The sequence below is a fragment of the Notolabrus celidotus genome, chromosome 24 (assembly GCF_009762535.1).
Source record: "Notolabrus celidotus isolate fNotCel1 chromosome 24, fNotCel1.pri, whole genome shotgun sequence".
NCBI lineage: Eukaryota > Metazoa > Chordata > Actinopteri > Labriformes > Labridae > Notolabrus > Notolabrus celidotus.
Window position 1 is genome coordinate 11,737,094 of NC_048295.1, and position 23,928 is coordinate 11,761,021.

The following is a 23,928-nucleotide window of genomic DNA, read 5'->3' on the forward strand; positions in this document are numbered from 1 at the left end:
ACCGCATTTTCGTATTGGACTTGAATCATCCTGTCGGGATTCTATTTCCCATAAATACCTGCTAACCATACATTATCACTACATAAGCTAACTAGCTAGCAAACTTAATAATGTGGCTAGTCTCAGTTAGCATGCTAATTCGCATTTTCGTATTGGTCTCGTCTCATCCTGTCGGTATTCTATTTCCCAGAAATACCTGCAAACAATACATTATCCCTTACTTAGTTTCCGATCTTTCATTTAGCCCCCCACATGTTAGCATGCTAAGTTTTTGCCAAGACTTTTAGCTTTAGCATCAGTTGTTAGAATTACATATAAGTAGTTATTTAAGTACACACTTAAAGTCCTTCTAGTTTTACGAGTCAGTTTATTTTGTCCATCAGCAACAGTGTTTTCAAATAAGCCATGACAGTTATGCTAACTAGCTAGCTAGCTTAACAATGTGGCTAGTTTTTGGTTAGCATTCTAAATTGCATTTTCGTATTGCTCTTGTCTCATATGTCGGGTTTCTATTTCCCATAAATACCTGCTAACCATACATTATCCTTACATTAGTTAACAAGCTAGCTAGCTTAACAATTTGGCTACTTTCAGTTAGCATGCTTAATTATATTTTCTTATTGGTCTTGTCTCATATGTCGGAATTCTATTTCCCATAAATACCTGCTAACCATACATTATCCTTACATTAGCTAACTAGCTAGCTCGCTTAACAGTGTGGCTAGATTTGGTTGGCATGCTAAATCGAATTTTTGTCTTGGACTTGTCTCATCCTGTCGGGATTCTATTTCCCATAACTACCTGCTTACCATACATTATCCCTACATTAGCTAACTAGCTAGCTAGCTTAATAATGTGGCTAGTTTTGGTAAGCATGCAAAATCGCATTTTCGTATTGGACTTGAATCATCCTGTCGGGATTCTATTTCCCATACATACCTGCTAACCATACATTATCACTACATTAGCTAACTAGCTAGCTAATTTAATAGTGTGACTAGTTTCAGGTTAGCATGCTAAATCGTTTTTTCGTATTGGACTTGTCTCATCCTGTTGGGATTCTATTTCCCATAAATACCTGCTAACCATACATTATCCTTACATTAGCTAACTAGCTGGCTAGCTTAACAATGTGGTCTCTGTTCATAATTTGACATAGAGTGGTCTAGACCTGCTCTGTTGATGAGATTAGACCAAGTCCCAAAAAATGTTTTGGGACCTTTATTGATAGAGGAGAGGAGAGTGGTTAGGGAAGGAAACCGGAGAGAGTGGGGGAATGTCATGAAAAAAGGAAAGGGGCCACAGGCTGGAATCGAACCCGGCTGTCCACTTCATGGGTGCGCAACTTTCGTCACTTTCTAGTCTAAGGCCACGCCCCCAAAGATTCTTTATAGATGATACAGATATGAACAGATGGGTGTAGGTTGAATTGATTCTACGCATCATGTCCCATCTGTTATCACAGGAGAGGCTGCTTTATGTACTGTAACCAGTCACCAGGGGGGCTTCCAGATGTTTTGACTTCACTCTAGGGGTGCTGTCATGCTGTCTATCGTTCTATGCCACAATAAAGAAGATAAACAAGGATGACTTTTCAGGCTAAGTCCCAAAATAATGACGTGTACTCTGTCAACTGTTCTCATTGTGGACCGCGGAGCTTGACAAGCACAACATTGCATTAGCAGAGTGTCAGTGGAGTGATGATATGATTTCATTAAGATGCACAGAGTACATTTTGAACTACTTTCAGCTGCCTCTGCATTAGACTCACGTCTGAACGACTGCAGAGGCGCACTTTTGAAGCCGTCAGCTGTAAATGCCCACTCATCAGGCTCCAGGATCATATCATCGCTATACAGCATGCTCCTTCTCAGCATGTGTGCCAGCACTCGAGGACAGCCAATGTACTCTGAGACTCTGAGACTCTGTCCTTTCACAAAGCCATTTCAAATAGTTTTGCTGTGTCTGCTTGGCAATCTACACACAGTTCATCCCCCGCAGCAGCAGCAGTGGTTTTAGGTTCCATTTCAATTTTCTCCTTTTTTATGTCCAGGGCCTTCTGTCGGCGCTCCATGGGAGTGAGATTCACTGTCAAGGTATTCTTGGGGGAAGAAAAGAGAGGCCATTTCTTACAGCGCGGGACGAAAAACTTTGGAAATTGCTGTCACTCAACCATCATCAAACCCTGCTGGTTCCACTGCAAATAGAGAATTGTCATGCTTGATTCAGCAGCCGTAGAGATAACTCCCTGTCCAAGGCTAGGTCGCCAACTTTGGGATGTGAGCTAAATTCAATGAAGTGCTCTTTTATGTCAAGGTGGATGAACGCATTCTCTGGGGCCAAGATGACCAAACAGTCTTAAAGTAGAGGCCACACCGTGCTGCTCATGCTTTATCTCTACGCTGCAGTATTATAATCACACTTTTCCTGCTTTTAACTAAAGAACACAAACTCTAAATGTGTCTTAATTCAGTGGTCGTGAGGTATTTGGAGCCAATAAGGAGCCTTCAGTGTCTTGATTGCACCACATCCCTCAAGGGAACGCACTTCTGATTGAAAGTTCATGCAGGAAGGGAAATGAGGGGTGTCTGTCCACTTAAAGTGTGCGTTTCCCCGGTGAAAAAGCAAACCCAAGGTGTTTACATAATCAGCCGAGTGTTAGGGCGAGTGTGAAATAAGAGGAAAATGAGTCATCCGCCTGGGTTTTCATCCCGTCACTCATGGCTGCCCTCGCTCATCAGGAGAAGTGCGTCTGCCGAGGATTCTTTCCAAGTGTGCTGCCATTGCATCAGGAGGCTACAGATGTAAAAAAAACAAAGTGTGGAGAGGAAGACACAGAAATCAGGGAGGAAGCAAGTCAGAAACAAAAAGGAACACTATGTCCTTGCCCTTTTTCTGGAAATGGCTGCCCTAATAAAACCTTGTTCTAGTCTGGCTTAGGCTTGGACCAGATCTTAGTTATGCTTCCATAAACTTAGACTGCCGGGGGAACTGGCGCACTGACACACTGGGATCCTATCTCACCCCCTCATCACTTCCTTCAACTCTCCCTGTCCCATTAAAGTTACTAACCATAGACCTTTCTGGAGTCCCTGAGCTCCCTTGTCTCGTAGGTTCCTCCTGCTGTGGATGTTCCAGCGGCAACAGCTTCTACTACTCGTCTCATCACGATCTCCTCTATCCCTCTTTCCCAGACCCAACACGGTCTCAGCAGATGGCTGTCTAACATGAGTCTGGTCCTGCTCGAGGTTTCTGCCTGTTAAAGGAAGTTTGTCCTCTCTTCTGTAACTAGCTAAATACTGTGAGGTGCAATGCTCATGGTGGATTAAGGTGGGGTCAGACTGAGTCTTATCCTGTCTTGGTGTTGGGTCTCTCTTCATAATTTAACATAGAGTGGTCTAGACCTGTTCTGTTTGTGAAAGCGTCTTGAGATAACGTTTGTTGTGATTTTGGGCGATACGAATACAGATCGATCTCATCACAGTAAGACTCAGACTTGGACTCAGGTATGGGGTACCTGATGCAGACTTGAGCATTGAGGACTTGAGACTTGACTCAGACTCAAGGTTTGTTAATTTGACTACAACTCTGGTTTCTGGACACCAAATAGTCCCTCTTGTTTTGGCTCTGTTGGGGTATCCACTAGTTCATCGGTCTTTAGCTGCAGTTAGATATCTTACGGTTAGCTTCCTGTTTGTTGCCCAAAAAAGTGCTGAAAGCTCAATAACAACAATAAAATGGGCAGAGTGTAAACATAATAGTCACAGCCATATCGGCACTGCTAGCAATTGCACTAACAACCATCGTCCAAGTTCCCAAACAGGAACAACAGATAGAGATTAAAGGAGAAACTAGCTAACTTGAAACTGTGATGGAAAGTAGTAAAAAACAACCATGTGGTGTTCAAAACTCGACAGTGACAATTCTGTCTGGAACTTTGGAGAAGTTAGAGAGTCGTGTCTAAGCTCTCTTGTGTTTGTTGAAGGTCTGTTCTTTTTGTCCGTGTCCCAGAGTAGCTAAACACAGGATAATTGGTCTTTTGAATACTTAGTGGAAAAGGGTTTTGGCTAGGTAAAACACTGTGTGTGTGTGTGTGTGTGTGTGTGTGTGAGTGTGAGTGTGAGACTTGACTTTTCAAAAGTACACAGTGTCTTGTTCTGCCTAATTAAACCTCCTGATTCACATATTCACCATACGGTACGGGCTGCCCTCGTATAACCTAATTTGAATATTTCAAACACTCAAAACTTAACATTATGTCCAAAATCTGCCTTTCACACACATACGTTTATGTACCAATATTGGGCTGCAATACCAAGTCTCACAAAAAAAAATTACAGAAAAATCTATCACTCTAGCAGGACTTCAAAGTGTCGCTGTCTCATATCTTTTTTAATGTAGAAGGTGTTATAAAAAAAGTGGTCACCCCAACACAACTAACCCCAAATTCGGTACGTTCAAAAGTGCACAGTGTCTTGTTCTGCCTTATTAAACCTACTGATTCACTTCTCCAACATATGGTATGGCCTGCCCTGATATAACCTAATTCAACTTAACATTACATCCAAAATCTGCCTTTCACACACATATACATTTATGTATAAATACAGGACTGCAATACCAAGTCTCAACCTGCCCATATGAGTCCAACTAATCTCTCTCAAACCCTTTAAAATAAATGTTGGGGTTGGCAGGGACATTTAAAAAGATTGAGGTTGCAGCCTGTAGTATCAAAGAAAGTCCACATGGGGGTGCTGCTTTACCATAATTCACAACAGCTGATTGCAAAGAGACTCAACAATGATGGCTTACTAGTCCGTTGTAGCAGATAATGACTGCAGACTTAAGATGTATAGCAGCAGTTAGTCTGAGTCTACAATGATGATTTATGGACCCTAAAGTAGTCACATCTTTGAGAGGTGTTTTAAAAAAAGTGGTAACCCCAACACAACTAACCCCAAATTGTGTACGTTCAATGTGACTGAAGTTGAATACTTGAATGAAGTGCAAAGCTACCTCTAACTTTACTTTATTTTAACTAAATGTATTCAATCAAATAATGTTAAAAATGTGCCAACAGTTTTAATAGTTGAAGTACAAACTATGTATATCAATACATTGTATTTATGCATGACTTTAATGTGTAGATGGCTCACATCTTTCTTTGAAAGGTGTTATAAAAGAAGTGGTAACCCCAACACAACTAACCCCAAATTTGGTACTTCCAATGTGACTCAAATGTTGGAGTACTGTATTTCAACTGAAATGTGGTTCAATAGAAGTTGAATTTGAATACTTCAATGAAGTACAAAGCTACCTCTAACTTTACTTTATTTGAACTAAATGTATTAAAATAAAAAAATGTTAATTTCATCAGTGGTGAATTTAACATTTCACTGAAAATTATTACCAGATAAATGTTCCTACAGTTTCAATGGTTGAAGTATAAACTATGTAGCATCAAAATTGTATATTTAAGCATAACTTGAATGTGTAGCTGTCTCATATCTTTATTTATGGACCCTAAAGTAGTCACATTTTTGAGAGGTGTTTTAGAAAAAGTGGTAACCCCAGCACAACTAACCCCAAATTTGGTACCTCCATTGGACTCAAATGTAAGAGTACTGTATTTAAACTGAAATGTGATTCAATAGAAGTTGAATTTGAATACTTCAATGAAGTACACAGCTACCTCTAACTTTACTTTTCTATAACTAAATGTATTAAAATCAAAAAATGTTCATTTCATCAGTGGTGAATTTTACATTTCACTGAATATTATTACCAGATAAATGTGCCTACAGTTTTAATAGTTGGAGTATAAACTATGTAGCATTAAAATTGTATATTTAAGCATAACTTTAATGTGGAGCTGTCTCATATCTTTATTTATGGACCCTAAAGTAGTCACATCTTTGAAAGGTGTTATAAGAAAAGTGGTAACCCCATCACAACTAACCCCAAATTTGGTACTTCCAATGTGACTCAACTGTATTTAAACTGAAATGTGATTCACTAGAAGTTGAATTTGAATACTTCAATAAAGTACACAGATACCTCTAACTTTACTTTATTATCACTAAATGTATTAAAATAAAATAAAAATAATTTCATCAGAGGTGAATTTAACATTTCACTGAAAATTATTACCAGATAAATGTTCCTACAGTTTTAATGGTTGAAGTATAAACCATTAAATTGTATTTAAGCATGACTTTAATGTGTAGCTGTCTCATATCTTTTTTATGGACCCTAAAGTAGCCACATCTTTGAAAGGTGTTATAAGAAAAGTGGTAACCCCATCACAACTAACCCCAAATTTGGTACGTTCAATGTGATTGTATTTCAACTGAACTGTGGTTAAATAGAAGCTGAAGTTGAATACTTGAAAGAAAGTACGAAGCTATCTCTAACAAAAATGTTAATTTTATCAGTGGTGGATTTAAAATTTCACAGAGAATTATTATTGTCTAATGAATTGTATTTAAGCGTGACTTTAATGTGTAGCTGTCTCATATCTTTGTTAATGGACTCTAGATTAGTCACATTTTTGAAAGGTGTTATAAAGAAAGTTGTAACCCCAACACAACTAACTCCAAATTTTGTATGTGACTCAAATGAAACTACAGCTGTCTGATAAGAATATTGCATTTAGGCTAAAATGAGACTAAGTTGAATACTTGAATGAAGTGCAAAGCTGCCTCTAACTTTACTTTACAAAGAGGTAACTTATTATCACTAAATGTATTCAAATCCAAAAATGTTAATTTCTCATAAACCTGGTGTGTGTCTGTACCATGTCATACCTTCATACCCTGCTGTGTTAGTCATGAATTATAATGATGTGTAAATAATAAGCCTTCTTAAACAAAGATCAGTACTCCTGCAGGCTCACTTCGAGCCCTCGTTGTGTCCACAGCAGTCCACCAGCAGCGTTTGGCTCTGCATTGATCAGCCTGGTGTGAATGGCTGCTCTCTAGCAGCCAATGGCTGAACACCGGATGCGAGATATCCGCTGCAACAACAAGCGCTCTGTTCCCCCTTCAGCTTGACGCCATTTACAGCCCAAACCCCGACCTCCCCTCCGGAAAGAGAAAAAAAAAAAAAACCTCACACATTAGAAGAAGTACTCGCGAGCCCCCCGAGCTTTGCTGGAGGAACACACCGAATTGAAAGTACTCCTGGGTGTCAGTTTCTCTCCCTTTCTGCGTCTCCTCTCTTCTTTTTTTGAACGCTGTGGAGTCAAGTGAAGTTTTACGCTCCGGAGGTGACTGAAGTTTTCGCCGCGTGTTCGTGCGTAAAACATGGGATTTACGTCTTAGCGCTGCTTTCAGGAGAATGAGCTCCGGTTGGAAACTTTCTCAATGGATTTTATCGACGACTTGCCTGACTGAGTGACTGATGAAGGGACTAAACTCTCTCTCCAATCGGATTTATTTCACCTAAGCAGGGGCCAAAGCGTCGAAAACACGGTATGTATCCCCCTCTGTGGAACACTAACTGTTGTTAGGATGTATTTCTCTGTTAAAGCACTTTATATGGTTCCATGCTGCAACTTTACGCACACACGTCTCTGTTCAACAGCCTAACTGTCCTTTCACATAGACTGCAATGTTTGGGTGACGACGGTGTTTAACTTTTTATTATTGTTTATATTAGAATCAGCAAACATGTCACTGAACTACAAAGCAGCCGTTAGACTCAGAGGCAAAAAGAAAAAAAAATAAATCAATAAAATAAAAATATGAATATTATTCAAAATAATTTTGTAAATGGTAATAAGAATAATAATATAAATACATACAGTAAACTTTAACGAAGAATAAATGTAAGTGAATAAAAGATAATGCACAATTAATAATGGTTGAAAAAATACACACAAAATATTATAGTAATACAATAAAATTAAGAATAATAAAAATAAAAAAAATGAATGAATCAAAATAATTTTAATTGTAATAAGAACAGTGATATAAATAAATACAGTAAACTTTAAAGAAAAATGCATAAATAAATAAATGAATGAATATAAGGTCATAGGAAAATTAAAAGTGAGTGATTACATACATATGAAATAATTTTAAAAATATGAATCATATATCAAAAGTTAAATTAATGAATCAAAATAATGTAAATATTAATTAGAATAGTAATAGAAATACATACAGTAAACTTTAAATAATAATAATTAAAGACATAAATGAATAAAAGGTAATGCGAAATTAAGTGAGTGAATACATACATACAAAATAATAATATTAATAAAGTAAAAATATGAATGGTAAATAAAAAGTTAAATTAATAAATTAAAATAATTTGTAAATAGTAATTAGAATAATAATGAAAATACATACAGCAAAATTTTAAGACAAAATAATTAATAATTGAATAGAATAATGCAAAATTAAAAATGAGTGAATACATATATAAAAAATAATTTCAAGAATAAATAAAAATATGAAGCATATATCAAAAGTTAAATTAATAAATCAAAATAATTTTGTTAATATTAATTAGAATAGGTATAGAAATACATATAGTTAACTTTAAGAAAAATAAATTTAAAAAATGCAAATTATCATAAATCAGTCCATCAGAAAGTAAACCAAAAAGAAACTATCTACAGATCTGTTTTTAACTGTAACCTGGCAGTTATACTCTCCATATAAAAAATGTCCTTCATTTTACTCTGTGGGGGGCTGTGGCCTTAACCAGGAGACTGTTATGATCTCCTATGCAACTAGAAGTAGAACCCCCTGCAGAGCTGCATGACCACTGCACTCCTCATCTCCTGTTAATACTCCCAATGGGAAGCAGGAGAGTTCAAAGAACAGATCTAGACCCAGACAGTTTCCAATATGTTCCTAGTTTTGTCCCAAAATACGTTTGTATGGTCTCCAATCAGGCCATCCAGCACTGATGGTGTTTGACTTTTGGTGCATTTGTACAAATATTTGCATTTTGCTCATCTGTTTGCTCATATGTAAATAAGGCACACCCCTTAACTCAGTATATTCATTTCCTGTTTCCGCCTACATTCAAGTCAATCTCCATACTAGAAAATACTGCCATAAAAGTTGGGTAGACATCATATAACACAACATATATTCTATATTTAGTTGAAATCTCTCCATAACTATCCTGTGATTTGTGCATGAAGTCATCCATCAGCCCCCACACTTCATCCACACCTCCCACCCAGTGTGGCCGACATGGCCTGCACGCCGAGGCCCTGGAAGTAATGAGGGGCCTTACGTCCCCACTATCAGCTTTTAATTCGCCTGCGAGCCCTTCATTTGGAGCTTCAAAACCCCCCCCACCCCTTGAACACATCACTCACACTTAACACGGACTCTTTCATGCTCCAAACTTTTTTATCTTGTCACTCATCTGCTTTTCAAGGGTGTCACAATATAAAATGTGTTAGAAAGGGGAAGGTTTCTCCGGGACGGTTTTCATGCAACAAACAAAGCCCTTGCTGTATTGTCATTGAAAGGGGAGAACCTCACAACCCCAGTGGAGGCATTTGAAAGCTAATTACCTCGAGGAAGGAGATTAAGGGCACTACTGTCAATTTCTTTTGTGCGTGTGATCTGTTGGTGAAAACAAGGCTGTGAATTTGAATATGTTAGCATATTGCATTGTCACCTCGTGTTAGTCCCCAAAAAGATAAATAAGCGCCATGGTAAGGGGGAACTGGGGTAGTGTTCGTTCAAGGCTTTGATGCGAAAACCTTTCAAATTGTTTACCAAAAAATCACTTACGTTCTTCCTTCTTTTTAAACTGATTCTTTCGTGCACGTAGATTATCTATTTGACCCAAGGTGCTCTTCTTAAAGTGCCCCCAACATCCCCCTACCTTAAATTAAAAAAAAATTAACATCAGTCACCACAAATGTTTTTGACTTGTGAAAGCCAAACTTAAGTTTATTTATTTTTTCATTTAAAAGGACCATGCTTTTGTAAATGTGCCAGAATTAGCCAAAAGGCTAGTTTACATCCGTAGTCCCTTGCCAAATGTTAAAAAGGCTCCCTAATTAGATCAAGATTGAACAAAAAAATTAAGTAAAATAAAATGAAAATAAAATAACTATAAGCTACATAAGGAGATAACATCACAGTTAGTTGGATTGTTAAAAAAAACCCATCAGATTATTATTTCCAATCATTATTTAACATTTTAGGTGGAGCCCAACAATATCTTTGGTCAGTTTTAGGGGCAGACAGATGTTGTTTTTTCAGGGCCAATACTGATGCCAGTTATAAGTAGTTAATGATATGTTAACATTTAACATTCTGTCAAATGTTAAATTTGGAATATCACGAACTCCAACTCCAGATTCTTTTATTTTTTTATGATTTTAAATTTGTTCTTTTTTACAAACATTCAAATAAAGATACACAAATAATGAAAATACAATAAAAAATTAAAAATAAAATAAAGACAGAGCAGAACAAACAAACTACAAAAAAACAACAAAAAACAGACAAAAAAAATTCAGACAAAAATTATTGATTTGATGGATTATCTACAGCAAAAAAAAAACAGTCTAATGAGAGAAACATATACCATACACATACCAATATACACAAATTCATAATTATGCACAAAGTCACATGTATATGTACACATATTAAAGAAAATTTAAATTCCAGATTTTTTAAAATGCCTTCTGCAAATCCAAACTGGAACTTCCAACATCATATACAGTAGTTAACAATTAACCAGGTACAGTTACAGCACTCTTATGGTGACTAGCCAATCAGGTGATTTTGTGGGCGGGACATTAGGTGAGACAGAGTGGTGAGTGAAAACAGAAACAAATGTAGAATATTGTCCCAATAATTGGTCGACCTCAAGTCAGTATTAGTGGTCACATAGATTTATAGTTATCCAGTGTGATGTACATGTATCCAAGATTTTTTTGCAGAAATTCCAACCAATCACACTCTAACTTCAGGCAGTTGTTGCAGACTGGAAGAGAGATGTAGTGAAGTTCCAAGGCCAGGGGATGCAGTTCAAATGGCATCTTAAGCATACTTTTCAAATGGACTTGCTGTCAGGGAACTCATTGATCTGTTTTAGCTTTGCTAGTAGAAGTTAGCTAACTCTCCATTTGACTAGCATAGTCGTTCAAAGCTGTTGTCTTGATCATTTTAGAGGGCAGTTAGTCTTCCCATTTAACAGCGATATCTGGATTCTTAAGTGAGGGCCTCACACTACCTTCAAACATTTCATCATCTATGTAGTCAGGCCATCCATCTCCCTCTCCACCACTGTTATGTGTTTGTCAGCTGTGCCTCATTTCCATAGTGGTGCATGTACGGATATCAGTTATGATTTGCATGGCGTCATTTGCATGGCCCGTCAAAGAAACGCATAAACCGCCTGTCTTCTCTTACAGGACTTCAGATGTGTCCCATGCCAGCCAGAGCAGCCCTTCAGTCCCGAGATGGATCCCAGAAGTCAGAGCGACAGCGAAGGGGGAGGAGGACGCCACCACGGGTGGTCACCGCCACTGACCCGCTCGCTGGACCGGCAGCTTGGCGAAAGGAGACCGCTGCCACCGCCAACCCAAGATAGTCCACCTGATTCTGGGCAACCGACGCATGCTTCAGCGGTGTTGTCTCTGGATGAGATCAGGATCACCGGGAGTAGTAATGAGTACACAGAAGGGCCCACGGTTGCGCAAAGGTCTCCAGCCTCACAGCTTCGGCAACAGAAGAGCGACTCGACTGAGTCAACCGGTTCAAGGACCAGCGGGCATCAGGAGACCCAGGAAGAGAGGCAGAATAATCTCCTCAACCAGCATTCTATGACTCTATTTGGAGACATGCATACTCCTTCTTCCAGGGAGGGCATGCTACGGTCATCCAGTTTGGAAGACTCGCAGAGGACCAGTGAGGGGAGCATCTCGTCAGGCCAGAGGCTCCTCAGCAGCATGGCGGGCAGCAGCCAGATAATCAGAACACAGCCGACCAGCACAGAGATCATTTCAGAGGAGCTGAAACCTTTGACCAGCGAGTCCAGGGCTGTGACGGCCGTACCGGGCAGCAGAAGCTCCAAACTCCAAGGTGTGCACTCCAACAAGTGCGAGGACTGCGGGCGGTGCTGTTGCGCAGAGTGCCGGCGCCCCCGGGTGCTCCCTTCCTGCTGGATGTGCGGCCGCCGCTGCATGTGCTCCATGCAGAGCGTGGTGGAATACGGGACGTGCGTGTGCTGCGTCAAGGGGCTCTTCTACCACTGCTCCAGCGACGACGAGGACACGTGCGCCGACAAGCCCTTCTCGTGCTCGCAGCAGCACTGCTGCGTACGCTGGACTACCGTGTCGCTCCTCTCCCTGCTCTTCCCCTGTCTCCTGTGCTACCTCCCGGCGAAAGGATGCCTCGCCGCGTGCCAGAGCTGCTACGACCGCGCGTTGAGGCCGGGCTGTCGATGCAAAAACCCAAAACCCATCCACTGTGAGGATTCTGGCAAGCCGACGTAGATGGGATAAGCGTCTTGTGTGCGACGGTTGGAGAGACTCCACGTTGAGTGACGATGGCTACTAGTTTTAAAGTGTGATTAGCAAGCTAACGCCGCTGAGTTCTTGTTCAGATACTGTAGAATCCGCTCCAATACGCCTTGAGCTTCAACTTTAGAGGCTGCTTGACGAAAACCCATTCCCGGTAAAGGCACTGGAGGTGCATTCACTCACCCCTAGCATTCACTTGAAAGGTAAACCAAAATAAGCGCTCCCCATGTCCAGAGGTGTGAAGACATATTCAACTACTGTTGTCCTGAAACAAATGTTAAACTTGTGTTGTTGCTCTGAGAGTCCAAACAGATAGCCTTTTTTTTAACATTTAATACAACTTATATGCTAAGAACAGACTCCTGTTACTAACTGTATGTAAAGTAGTCCATTCAAAAGGGTGTGTACAGTAGAATTGAGCTAAACAGATGTTTTATTTTTGTACATACATAATAATTCTTCAACTGTGAAAAGTTTCGCCTTGATGAATCTACATTTCTATGAATCTGTCAACGTCTTGGTACATTCACTGAAATGTATGTCAATCATTCTATGTGGTTCACAAATAAGTCTTATCCCTTCTACTTGTAAATTGTACAGCGACCCTGTATGAGAAATTTATTTTCTAATTCCAACATTACTTAGTGTAAAGTTAAAAAAAAAAGTCTATATATTTATTTGAAGGTTTATTATTTTATAATGAAAAATATTTATTTTGAGAAAGCATTGTTAATGTGTCACCGCTAACGGGGCTCTTTCTGTTGTGGAGGTGACCTGTATGAGTGTCGAAGCTGGATGAATAGTTCACTATGAATTAGAAGACAAATATATTAACGTTTGAAATTAAACAACCTTGAAGTTTGACTGTTTTTCCTGTTGTTTTTATGCACATATGCTTTTTAATTATCGATTGTCTGGGCTAATATTTGACTTTTGGCTTTTTCTCTGGGTCTGTCATCACTTGCACAAATGTCCCGCCCACAACACAATCTGATTGGTTAGACATCACAGGACTGTGTGACATTAATGTAACTGGGTAACTGATCACGTCTTGATATCAGTGGTTCCCAAAGTGGAGGTAGAGACCCTCTGGTGGGTCACGAGACATGGTTTATCAAAAAAAATTCTGCCTTAGTAAACTGGAACATTTTAACATTTTTTTTATCCAAAATAATGTACAAATGTTTTTTTCTGCCTTAGTAAAATGGAACATTTTAACTTTTTTTTTTATCCAAAATAATATTGAAATGTTTTTTTCTGCCCTAGTAAACTGGAACATTTTAACATTTTTTTTATCCAAAATAATGTTAAAATGTTTTTTTTCTGCTTTACAAAATTGGAACATTTTAACATTTTTTTTAATGCAAAATTATGTTAAAATGTTTTTTTTCTGCTTTAGTAAACTGGAACATTTTATCCTTTTTTATGTTTTTTTTTTTTTGTCACGAGACATTAATGAGGGTGTTGCGAGATACCTCCCAAAAAATAATAAAAATGTGGATTGACCCAAAATTGCCTATTTGATCAATTGGAGTAAAAAATAATGATAATTGCTAATATTAAAAAAACAAAAACGAAATAATTTTAAATTTTAGATTACATCATGCAAATAAAAAAACATCCTCAATTTCCTTCTTTATTTTATTGCCATTGTTTTATTAAATTTAACATTTCACACAAGCTTTCAAGGCATTTTTTAAAGGACAAAATTCTCACCATGTGTGGCTTTTCCTCTGGGTCTGTCATCACTTACACAAATGTCCCGCCCACAACACTCTCTGATTGGTTAGCCATCACAGGACTGTGCAACATTAATAGTTCTCAAAGTGGAGGTTGGGACCCTCTGGTGGGCCATGAGACATTATTGGGGGCGTCGCCTGGAGATATATTTGATCAATTGTAATAAAAATAAAAATAATTGGTAATATTAAAAATAAATAAAAATAAAAAATAATTAAAAATGTTAAATTTGAGATAACACCATGCCAATGGAAAACATCCTCAATTTCCTTCTTTATTTTATTGCCACTTGTCCCCCTGAGGAAACCCCTGTCTCAAGTCTCTGGCCCCGTTATTTTTGGGGGTTGCGGCTTAAAAATTTGGGACCTTGCATGTTTCACTGAGCCTTTGTTGAAGCCATTCAAAAAATGTTTAAGTTTGTAATATTCAAAATTCAAAGTTATGACTGTAAATTCACACAAATATCAGTTATCTGTAGTGTTGTGGTCAAGACCAGAACTAGACCAAGACAAGACCAAGACACAGAGAGCATCAGTGGTGGTCTTGACTGGTCTTGATTTAAAATTGATGAAAATTCTTTCAATCCCGAGACGAGACCAAGAACTTAATTAAGTGGTCTCAAGACCAAGTCCGATCTCCAGTACTACAACACTAGTTATTGTCCTCATGAACACCTAAATATTGGTATCTGAAAAAACAATATCAGTCAACCCCTCATCCTTAAAACTGGTTTTTATGAAATTTAACATTTCACACAGCTTTAAAGGCTTTTTTATTGAAAGGATTCCATTCTCTTCATGTTCCTTTAAATCATGTGAAAGTATGAAAGAAGTTCCTGGTACCTTAAGCAGACTTGAGCACCACTCTCTGAGTTTAATTGAACCTCTGCACGCACATCTCAAACCTATCATCAAACCTGTGCAGCCGTTTGTGTGGGTTCAGCACAATGGCTCCACGATGTTTACATAGAATTAAAAGGGACATCTATTTATGTATACCTTAGAGAAGCACCTGACTGCAGTTTCTTCACCTGGGATCCTATCCTCCTTTTCTTCCTCTGAAGACAAACTCACCTCTTTCCTTCTCTTCTGTAAATATGCACCTCTGTAAGCCTGCTATTACACTCTGGCTTGGCTTCAACTTCATTTCATACACATTCCTTGGGATCCTGCAGATACTAGGCCCTCTTCTTTCTTTTCTTTTTTTTTTTTTTTTTTTTAAATCAAAGCCTGGTTCAGGAATTCCTTGGTTTTGAATGTCCCTGCAGGCGAAACATAAGCCTGAAACATAAGCCTCTGACACTTGTTGACAGCATACGGACGTGTTTGCGGCACGGTATGCATTCAAGAGTCGTGATTGACGCACCGAGGCCCAACCTGCACTCGCTTGTTTGTTATTCAACCCCCCAGCCTTTTGACTGACATGGACTAGGGGGAGGGGGGGGGGGGTTGCTTTACATAATTATCAACTTTCACCTATTTTACAGAAAGAGGGAAACATAACAGGCAAGAATCCCATTAGAGACAGAAGGGAAAGTTGATCTCGTGTTCAGTCCTTATTTTTCCACTCCTCTCTCGCTCCATTGTCTCAGCTGTGAATGAAGAGCGTAAGGGTGGAGGAGGAGGAGGGGGCGGGTTGTTAAGGAAGAGGGAGCGCGAAGGGTTAAAAGCATCACTTTGAATGACAAAGACCTAACAGTTTACCCCCAGTATTCAGCCCGGCATGCATTCATCCTGTTTTCAATAGTCGGGGGGTCATTTTGGCTCCCCAACGCTCCTCTCAGCTACCTGCTCCTACTTGGTATTCCCATAGGGAGATGGTAGCCCTTTTTGGGGGTGGGAAGGCCAATCAGTTGGATGTGTTGAATTTAAAATAGTCCTGTCTGTTGGGATATGCACTTCAACTGCAAAGGTGGGATGTGGAAGTGCAAAAAGGCCAAACTCAGGCCTCCATTCTGCATTTTGCTCAAGTCTAAGGTGTAGACCTAAGTCCCAAAAAAGTTGCACCCTGAAGGCCTTCCTGGATTCTCACAGGTCAAGGGGCTCACTTTACAAAGATACACAACTCAAAAGAGAAGCATGCCAAAGTAATGTTAAAATGTTGTTTTTTTCTGCCTTAGTAAACTGGAACATGTCTTTGTCCAAAATAATGTGTAAATGTTTTTTTTTCTGGCTTAGTAAACAGGAACATTTAAAAGAAAATTTATCCAATATAATGTTAAAATGTGTTGGGGGCTTTTAGTGTTAGCAAGCTGGAACATTTAAAATTTTTTTTTATCCAAAACAATGTTAAAATGTTTTTCTACTTCAACAAACTTGAACATTTTAACATTTTTTATCCACAATGTTATTAACATGTATTTTTTTTGTCAAAGTAAATTGGTACATTTAACATTTTTTTATCCAAAATAATATTCAAATGTTTTTTTCAGTCAAAGTAAACTGAAACATTTTTTAAATCCAAAACAATGTTAAATGTGTTTTTCTGTCTTATTAAACAGGAACATTTTAATATTTTTTTTATCCCAAGTAATGTTAAAATGTTTTTTTTTCTGCTTTAGTAAACTGGAACTATTTAACATTTTTTTTAACCAAAATAATGTTACAATCTTTATTTCTGCCTTAGAAAAATGAAACATTTTAACATTTTTAATCCAAATTGATGTTAAAATGATTTATTCTACCTTAGTAAATTGTAACATTTTTTAAAAAATTATCCAAAATAACGTGAATTTTTTTTTCTGTCTTAGTAAACTGGAAAATGTTAACATTTTTAAATTCAAAATAATGTTAAAATTGTTTTCTCTGTCTTAGTAAAATGGAACATTTTAACATTTTTTAAATCCAAAATAATGTTAAAATGATTTTTCTGTCTTAGTAAAATGGAACATTTTAAGAAGGCAGATGTTTAACATGAGTCTGGTTCTGCTCGAGGTTTCTGCCTGTTAAAGGAAGTCTTTGAATGTGTCACCAAAGTCATTATCCCAACATAAACCCCTCTCTTATGACATATAGTCCATATTGAGGAACATATATAACCTAAACCCAAACACACACAGACTTCATCATCATACTGTAGAACAAAAGAGGTCAGACTTGTTGCATAAAATGATTAAAACAAGAAACACAGGGAGAGGTTATTTGTTTTCTCTGCAGTCCCAGTGATTTGGCAGCACTGAGGGAAGAGGAGGGGGAAGGAGGAGGGGATGTGAGAAAAAAAAAAAAAAAAAAAGGCCCCAGAACGGCTCTCTTTGTTGATTTTAGCCGCCGTGGCCCCTGCGGCTCATGGCGGCTGTGGGGCAGAGCGGCCTATTCACCCTGCTCACCAAGGCAGAACGCAGCACAGGAAGACAGGAAGGAAGCAAGGCTATTCTTCATGGACGCATTGTCTGTCTGTCTGATGGCCAGGCTTAAGCAATCAAACAGCTCTGTGAGAGAGAGAGAGAGGGGAGAGAGAGGGCAGAGGAAGCTCTGAGTAGAGAGGGAAATATGGCCACTCAATGAAAACTTTTGTTCCAGTTTTATATTTTTAGTAACATCAATGTATAAACAATTAAAGCAGCACACACGTGACTTCATGTTCGCTGCAACTTTACAACAAGGAGGCAAAACATGAGACCAAAGGAGGCGTCCTTGGTGTAATTAAAAAGTAGTAATTTAAAAAAACCTTTTGAATGTAAAGCAAAAAAACATTCTTTAACATGAGTAACAATTTTTAATATGAACTTGAAACAAAAGAACATACATTAAATGATTAGAAAATTATTTGCACCATTAGAGAAGATGTGGAAAAAATACATAATATATCTACTCTGAAATCAGAGTAGATAGATTTTATTATATATATATATATATTTTATTATATATATATATATTTTTTATTTTTATTTTCCATGTATTTATTATATATATATAAATATATATATTAACATCTATATATATAAATACTTTTTATTCTTTTATTTTAGATATATTAATGTATATATATGAATAAATTGTGTTATCTATATATATATATATATATATATATATATATATATATATTTATATTTTCTTTTTCATTTATTTAATTTATATATATTTTTCCGTTTTCATTTATTTATTATATATATATATATATATGTATTTTATTTTGTATATATAAATATTCTTTTTTATTTTGTATTAAATATATGTATTTTTTTCATTTATTTATTTTATAAACATGTATATATATATATGTATATATATCATTTTTAAAATTTGATATATATATATATAAAGTAAATAAATGAAAAATATATATATAATACAAAATAAAAAAGATTTATATATACAAAATAAAATATAAGTATATATATAAAATAAATAAATGAAAAAGAAAAAAAAATATATACATTTTTTTAATTTTTAATTTATTCATTTATGTATTTCAATTTTCCTTTTTTCATTTGTATTATGTTATTTTGTTTTGGTTGTTTTGAGTTCAGGTTATTCTATTGTCGTCATTTTGCATTTACTGTATTTAAAAATATGGGGGGGGATGCAACATATTTGAAAGTACACTTATCTAGAAAGTTGAAATTGTTTTCCATGCTATAAAGTAAAAAAAAAAAAAAGAGTCCCTAATCTTAGAAGCTGTACCCAGAAATGTGCCTATATCTAACATTTATTCGTCTTTAAAAACTGATCAACAGATTTTGTTAAAGAGAACGGTCATCAGTATGAAAGTTCTTATCTTTGTGGTAAACCATCTTCTTGAAGTAGGCGGGACTCTTGCACTGATGTGTATCTCTCATGAAAGTGAGAGCCAACGTCCTACACTTAGCAACAATACTAGACGGTGCATTCAGGGGTTTTCGTACATTTACACCCCAAGAACAACAGATCGTTCTGCCTTGTCGAGTCAGTTTAACACATCAACAAGTCTGTAAATAAAGGCTTCAGTTTGTGGGTGTTAAGAAACATAAACATGAAAAACTAACCACACATTCTACCGGTGAAGATAGAAGTTTTCTCAGAAGTGGAACTTTTCAGTCGTGTTTTTCCGATGTGGGCGGCAGACACATGTAGAGCTCAACCCCATCACCTGACTGTGGTTTTACTTTCCACTGAGTCTGTCCTCTACTACTTACTCTCACTGCTGAGTTACATCAACATGACAACATGTTCAGAACCAAGAGCGGGTGACACTGCTGCCATTTTCTGAATAGAGTTCCACTTAATTAAAGGTGCATTGCAACTTTTTCCTTCTTTGAAGTTCTGACACCTCACAGATTCACAACACACACATTTCAGAGTGTATGCAGCTCTATAGGATGAATTACAGGGCACGCCTGCATTTACAATCTGATGCAACATAGTTCCATCTCTGATCTGAACTACTGTTATGCCTTCAGGAGGGAGATTACAGCAGCAAGGGAGGCTGAGAGAGCAAATAAAGGGAGGGAGACACCAGAGAGTGAATCTGTGGTAAAAGTTTAGTGAAGTCCACTCAGCTAGCATTGTTCTGTTCTAAAAACATGAATAAAATGTTAAGTGACAATATTACACCCTAATGTTCTTCAAACATTCTCAGCGGGAAGTTTTCTTTATGTTCACAATTTGTTCTCAGATTGAAAACATTCAATAATCTGTGACCCAAAGAATGTTATCAAAACATCCTTTAAATGTTAAAGATAAAACATTCAATCTTTGTTCTGATTAAATATCACCAGAATGTTCTTAAATAAAACATTTAGTGATTTGAGGCATCAGAAACATCCTGAAAACATTTTTATGTGTTGCTTTGAGAATGTTACTTCTTTGTTATTAAGGAACATTATGGGAACATCTTATGGTATTATCAAAACATGAAAACATGAATGTTACAGACAAAATGTTTTTCTTTCATTAATAGCTAACAAAAGAAGTAACATTTTTATACCAATAAGCATCCTTAAGATGTTCTTTGAATATTAAACTCAAAACTGTGTCTGTGACCTAAAGAATATAATCAAAACATCATCTGAATGTTAAAGACAAAATGTTCTTCTTTCATTAATAGCTAACAAAAAAGGAACATTATTTAAATTGATAAACATCCTTAAGATGTTCTTTGAATATTAAACTCAAAACTTTGTCTGTGACTTAAAGAATATAATCAAAACATCATCTGAATGTTAAAGACAAAATGTTCTTCTTTCATTAATAGCTAACAAAAAAGGAACATTATTTAAATTGATAAACATCCTTAAGATGTTCTTTGAATATTGAACTCAAATCCTTCTCTGACCTCAAGAATATTATCAAAACATCATCTAAATGTAAAAGACAAAATGTTCTTTCATTAAAAGTTAAAAAAGGAACATTATTTAAATTGATAAGCATCCTTAAGATGCTCTTTGAATATTGAACTCAAAACTTTGTCTGTGACCTAAAGAATATAATCAAAACATCATCTGAATGTTAAAGACAAAATGTTCTTCTTTCATTAATAGTTAACAAAAAAGGAACATTTTTAAAACCAATAAACCTCCTTAAGATGTTCTTTGAATATTAAACTCAAAACTTTGTCTGTGACCTAAAGAATATAATCAAAACATCACCTAAATGTTAAAGACAAAATGTTCTTCTTTCATTAATAGCTAACAAAAAAGGAACATTATTTAAATTGATAAACATCCTTAAGATGTTTTTTGAATATTGAACTCAAAACCTTCTCTGTGACCTCAAGAATATTATCAAAACATCATCTAAATGTAAAAGACAAAATGTTCTTTCATTAATAGTTGACAAAAAAGGAACATTATTTAAACTGATAAACATCCTGAAGATGCTCTTTGAATATTGAACTCAAAACTTTGTCTGTGACCTAAAGAATATAATCAAAACATCATCTGAATGTTAAAGACAAAATGTTCTTCTTTCATTAATAGTTAACAAAAAAGGAACATTTTTAAAACCAATAAACATCCTTAAGATGATCTTTGAATATTACACTCAAAACCTTGACTGTTACCTAAAGAATATTATCTAAACATCATCTAAATGTAAAAGACAAAATGTTCTTTCATTAATAGTTGACAAAAAAGGAACATTATTTAAACTGATAAACATCCTTAAGATGCTCTTTGAATATTACACTCAAAACCTTGACTGTTACCTAAAGAATATTATCTAAACATCATCTAAATGTAAAAGACAAAATGTTCTTTCATTAATAGTTGACAAAAAAGGAACATTATTTAAATTGATAAACATCCTTAAGATGTTCTTTGAATATTGAACTCAAAACCTTCTCTGTGACCTCAAGAATATTATCAAAACATCATCTAAATGTTAAAGACAAAATGTTCTTTCATTAATAGTTAAAAAAGGAACATTTTTAAATTGATTACATCCTTAAGATGCTCTTTGAATATTGAACTCAAAACTTTGTCTGTGACCTAAAGAATATAATCAAAACATCATCTGAATGTTAAAGACAAAATGTTCTTCTTTCATTAATAGCTAACAAAAAAGGAAATTTTTTAAAACCAATAAACCTCCTTAAGATGTTCTTTGAATATTACACTCAAAACCTTGACTGTTACCTAAAGAATATTATCTAAACATCATCTAAATGTTAAAGACAAAATGTTCTTTGATTAATAGTTAAAAAAGGAAAAATTTTAAATTGATTACATCCTTAAGATGTTCTTTGAATATTACCCTCAGAACCTTGTCTTTACGTTGGTGAGAACATTCCCTGTTAGCTGGGAAGGATGCACAGAGGGCTTCTGGGTAATTTCGGCCCATGTTAGAGACACTGTGTGCATGCATGTGTGTTAATGTTAATCAATGCATGTGTATTCTTGCACACGTGTGTGTTTCTGTCCGCACAGTCGAGTCCTGGCCTCCATAATGAAACCTGACTGGAGGCCTGAGACTAATAGCAGCACTTCAATCCACCACAGGAAGTTGGCTCATCTGCACGCGTTCACACACACACACACACACACACAGAGTCAGTCCGTTGCTGACAGCCAGTGGATATTTGTTGGCGACACCGTGGCTGCAAGGCTCTTTGCAGCTTAGCGGCCAATTGTTGTTCCCCCAGATACACACGCACACACACACTGACAGCTTAGAGCTTCAGTTGTTATCCTGAAAGGCAATCCTGATCCCTGTGCTCCACAGTAGGACAGACACACATAAAAAGAGGAATTAGTGCGGTCTGACAGCTCACTATACCACATCGCGTTTGCTGTGTGTATGCGTGTGATGATGGCAATTATGTGTGTAAGTGTGTGTGTGTTTTGTGGAGAGGGTTGTGTGTTCACTCAGACTTAAACAAGTGGAGAAAGAGCTGAGGTTCCAGGAGGTAAAGAGCAGAGAGAGCTAGTTAGAAGGGTAGAAAACATCAGTTAATGTCTTTCTTGGTGTGAGATTTAAAATACAAAATTATTTTAAACATTTTTAATTTTTAATTTTCATATTTTGTATTATATATATATTTTTTAAAATGTGTTTTGGGGGCTTTTTCACCTTTAATGTTTAGCTGAAGAGAGACAGGAAATGTGGTGAGTGGAGGGTGGGGGTGGACATGCTGTAAAAAGTCAAGGCTGGAATCGAGCCTGCGACTGCTGCAACACTGATTATAGCCTCTGTATAGGGGGCGCGCGCTTAGACCGCTAGACCAACGGTGCCCCAAAATTTTTTTTTTAACATTTTTCCTTCTGAAATAAAAAAAATCTAACAACTTTGTTAAATTAAAAGCAAAAAAAGAAGTGTCTAAGCTTTTAGAAACTTATTATTAACCTTTTTTGTTACAATCTGTAATCCCCCCGAGAAAAAATGTTATGCTAATTAAACATAGCTTAAAATCTCAATTAGCCTAGCATCACAGTTCATGATTTAAAGCTAAATGAAAATGTATGTTTTATTGTATCTAGCAATACATTTATTAACCCTTTTTGTTAACATCTTTAATCCCCCAAAAATATTTTTTATGCTAATCAAACTTAGCTTAAAATCTCAATTAGCCTAGCATCACAATTCGTGTTTTATGGCTATATGAAAATGTGTGTTTATTGTATCTTGCCATACTTTTATTAACACTTTTTGATTACATCTGTAATCCCCCCGAGAAAAAAATGTTATGCTAATCAAACATCGCTTAAAAATTCAATTAGCCTAGCATCACAGTTCATGTTTTATAGCTATATGAAAACGTCTGTTTTATTGTATCTTGTTTAACTTTTATTAACCCTTTTGTTGACATCTTTAATCCCCAAAAATATTATTTATGCTAATCAAACTTAGCTTAAAATCTCAATTAGCCTAGCATCACAGTTCATGTTTTATGGCTATATGAAAAATTATGTTTTATTGTATCTAGTCGTACTTTTATTAACCCTTTTAGTTGACATCTTTAATCCCCAAAAAATACTTTTAATGCTAATCAAACTTAGCTTAAAATATCAATTAGCCTAGCATCACAATTCGTGTTTTATGGCTATATGAAAATGTGTTTTACTGTATCTAGCCATACTTAAAATACATTTTCTTTTTTAATGGTTCAGACATGGCGCTATTTACACAAAGGTTTCTTTTTCCTTCAGTTTTTAATATTACTTTTTCTCTATGTACTGAAGTCTGTTATTCAGTTTTATACAGCTACAGTAGCCTGTTGAGAAGACCCCCAATCAGGCGGTGTTATTCATTCTTATATAA

At 36.3% G+C, this 23,928-nt stretch overlaps 1 protein-coding gene across 3 annotated transcripts in view; it reads left to right on the forward strand.

Annotated features, from left to right (window-relative positions):
• spry2 (sprouty RTK signaling antagonist 2) overlaps window positions 1-13,378 on the forward strand; it is a 212,426-nt gene extending 199,048 nt beyond the window's left edge. For 2 of the 3 annotated variants that reach the window (XM_034678192.1, XM_034678193.1), the window contains exon 7: window positions 11,405-13,378. In XM_034678192.1, the coding sequence (XP_034534083.1) occupies window positions 11,453-12,487 (1,035 nt within the window). In that variant the 5' untranslated portion in view covers window positions 11,405-11,452 and the 3' untranslated portion in view covers window positions 12,488-13,378. Of the gene's footprint in view, window positions 1-6,919; window positions 7,473-11,404 lie in introns of all 3 variants that reach the window. The other variant, XM_034678191.1, reaches the window with a different exon arrangement.
• Window positions 13,379-23,928: the final 10,550 nt, after the last annotated feature.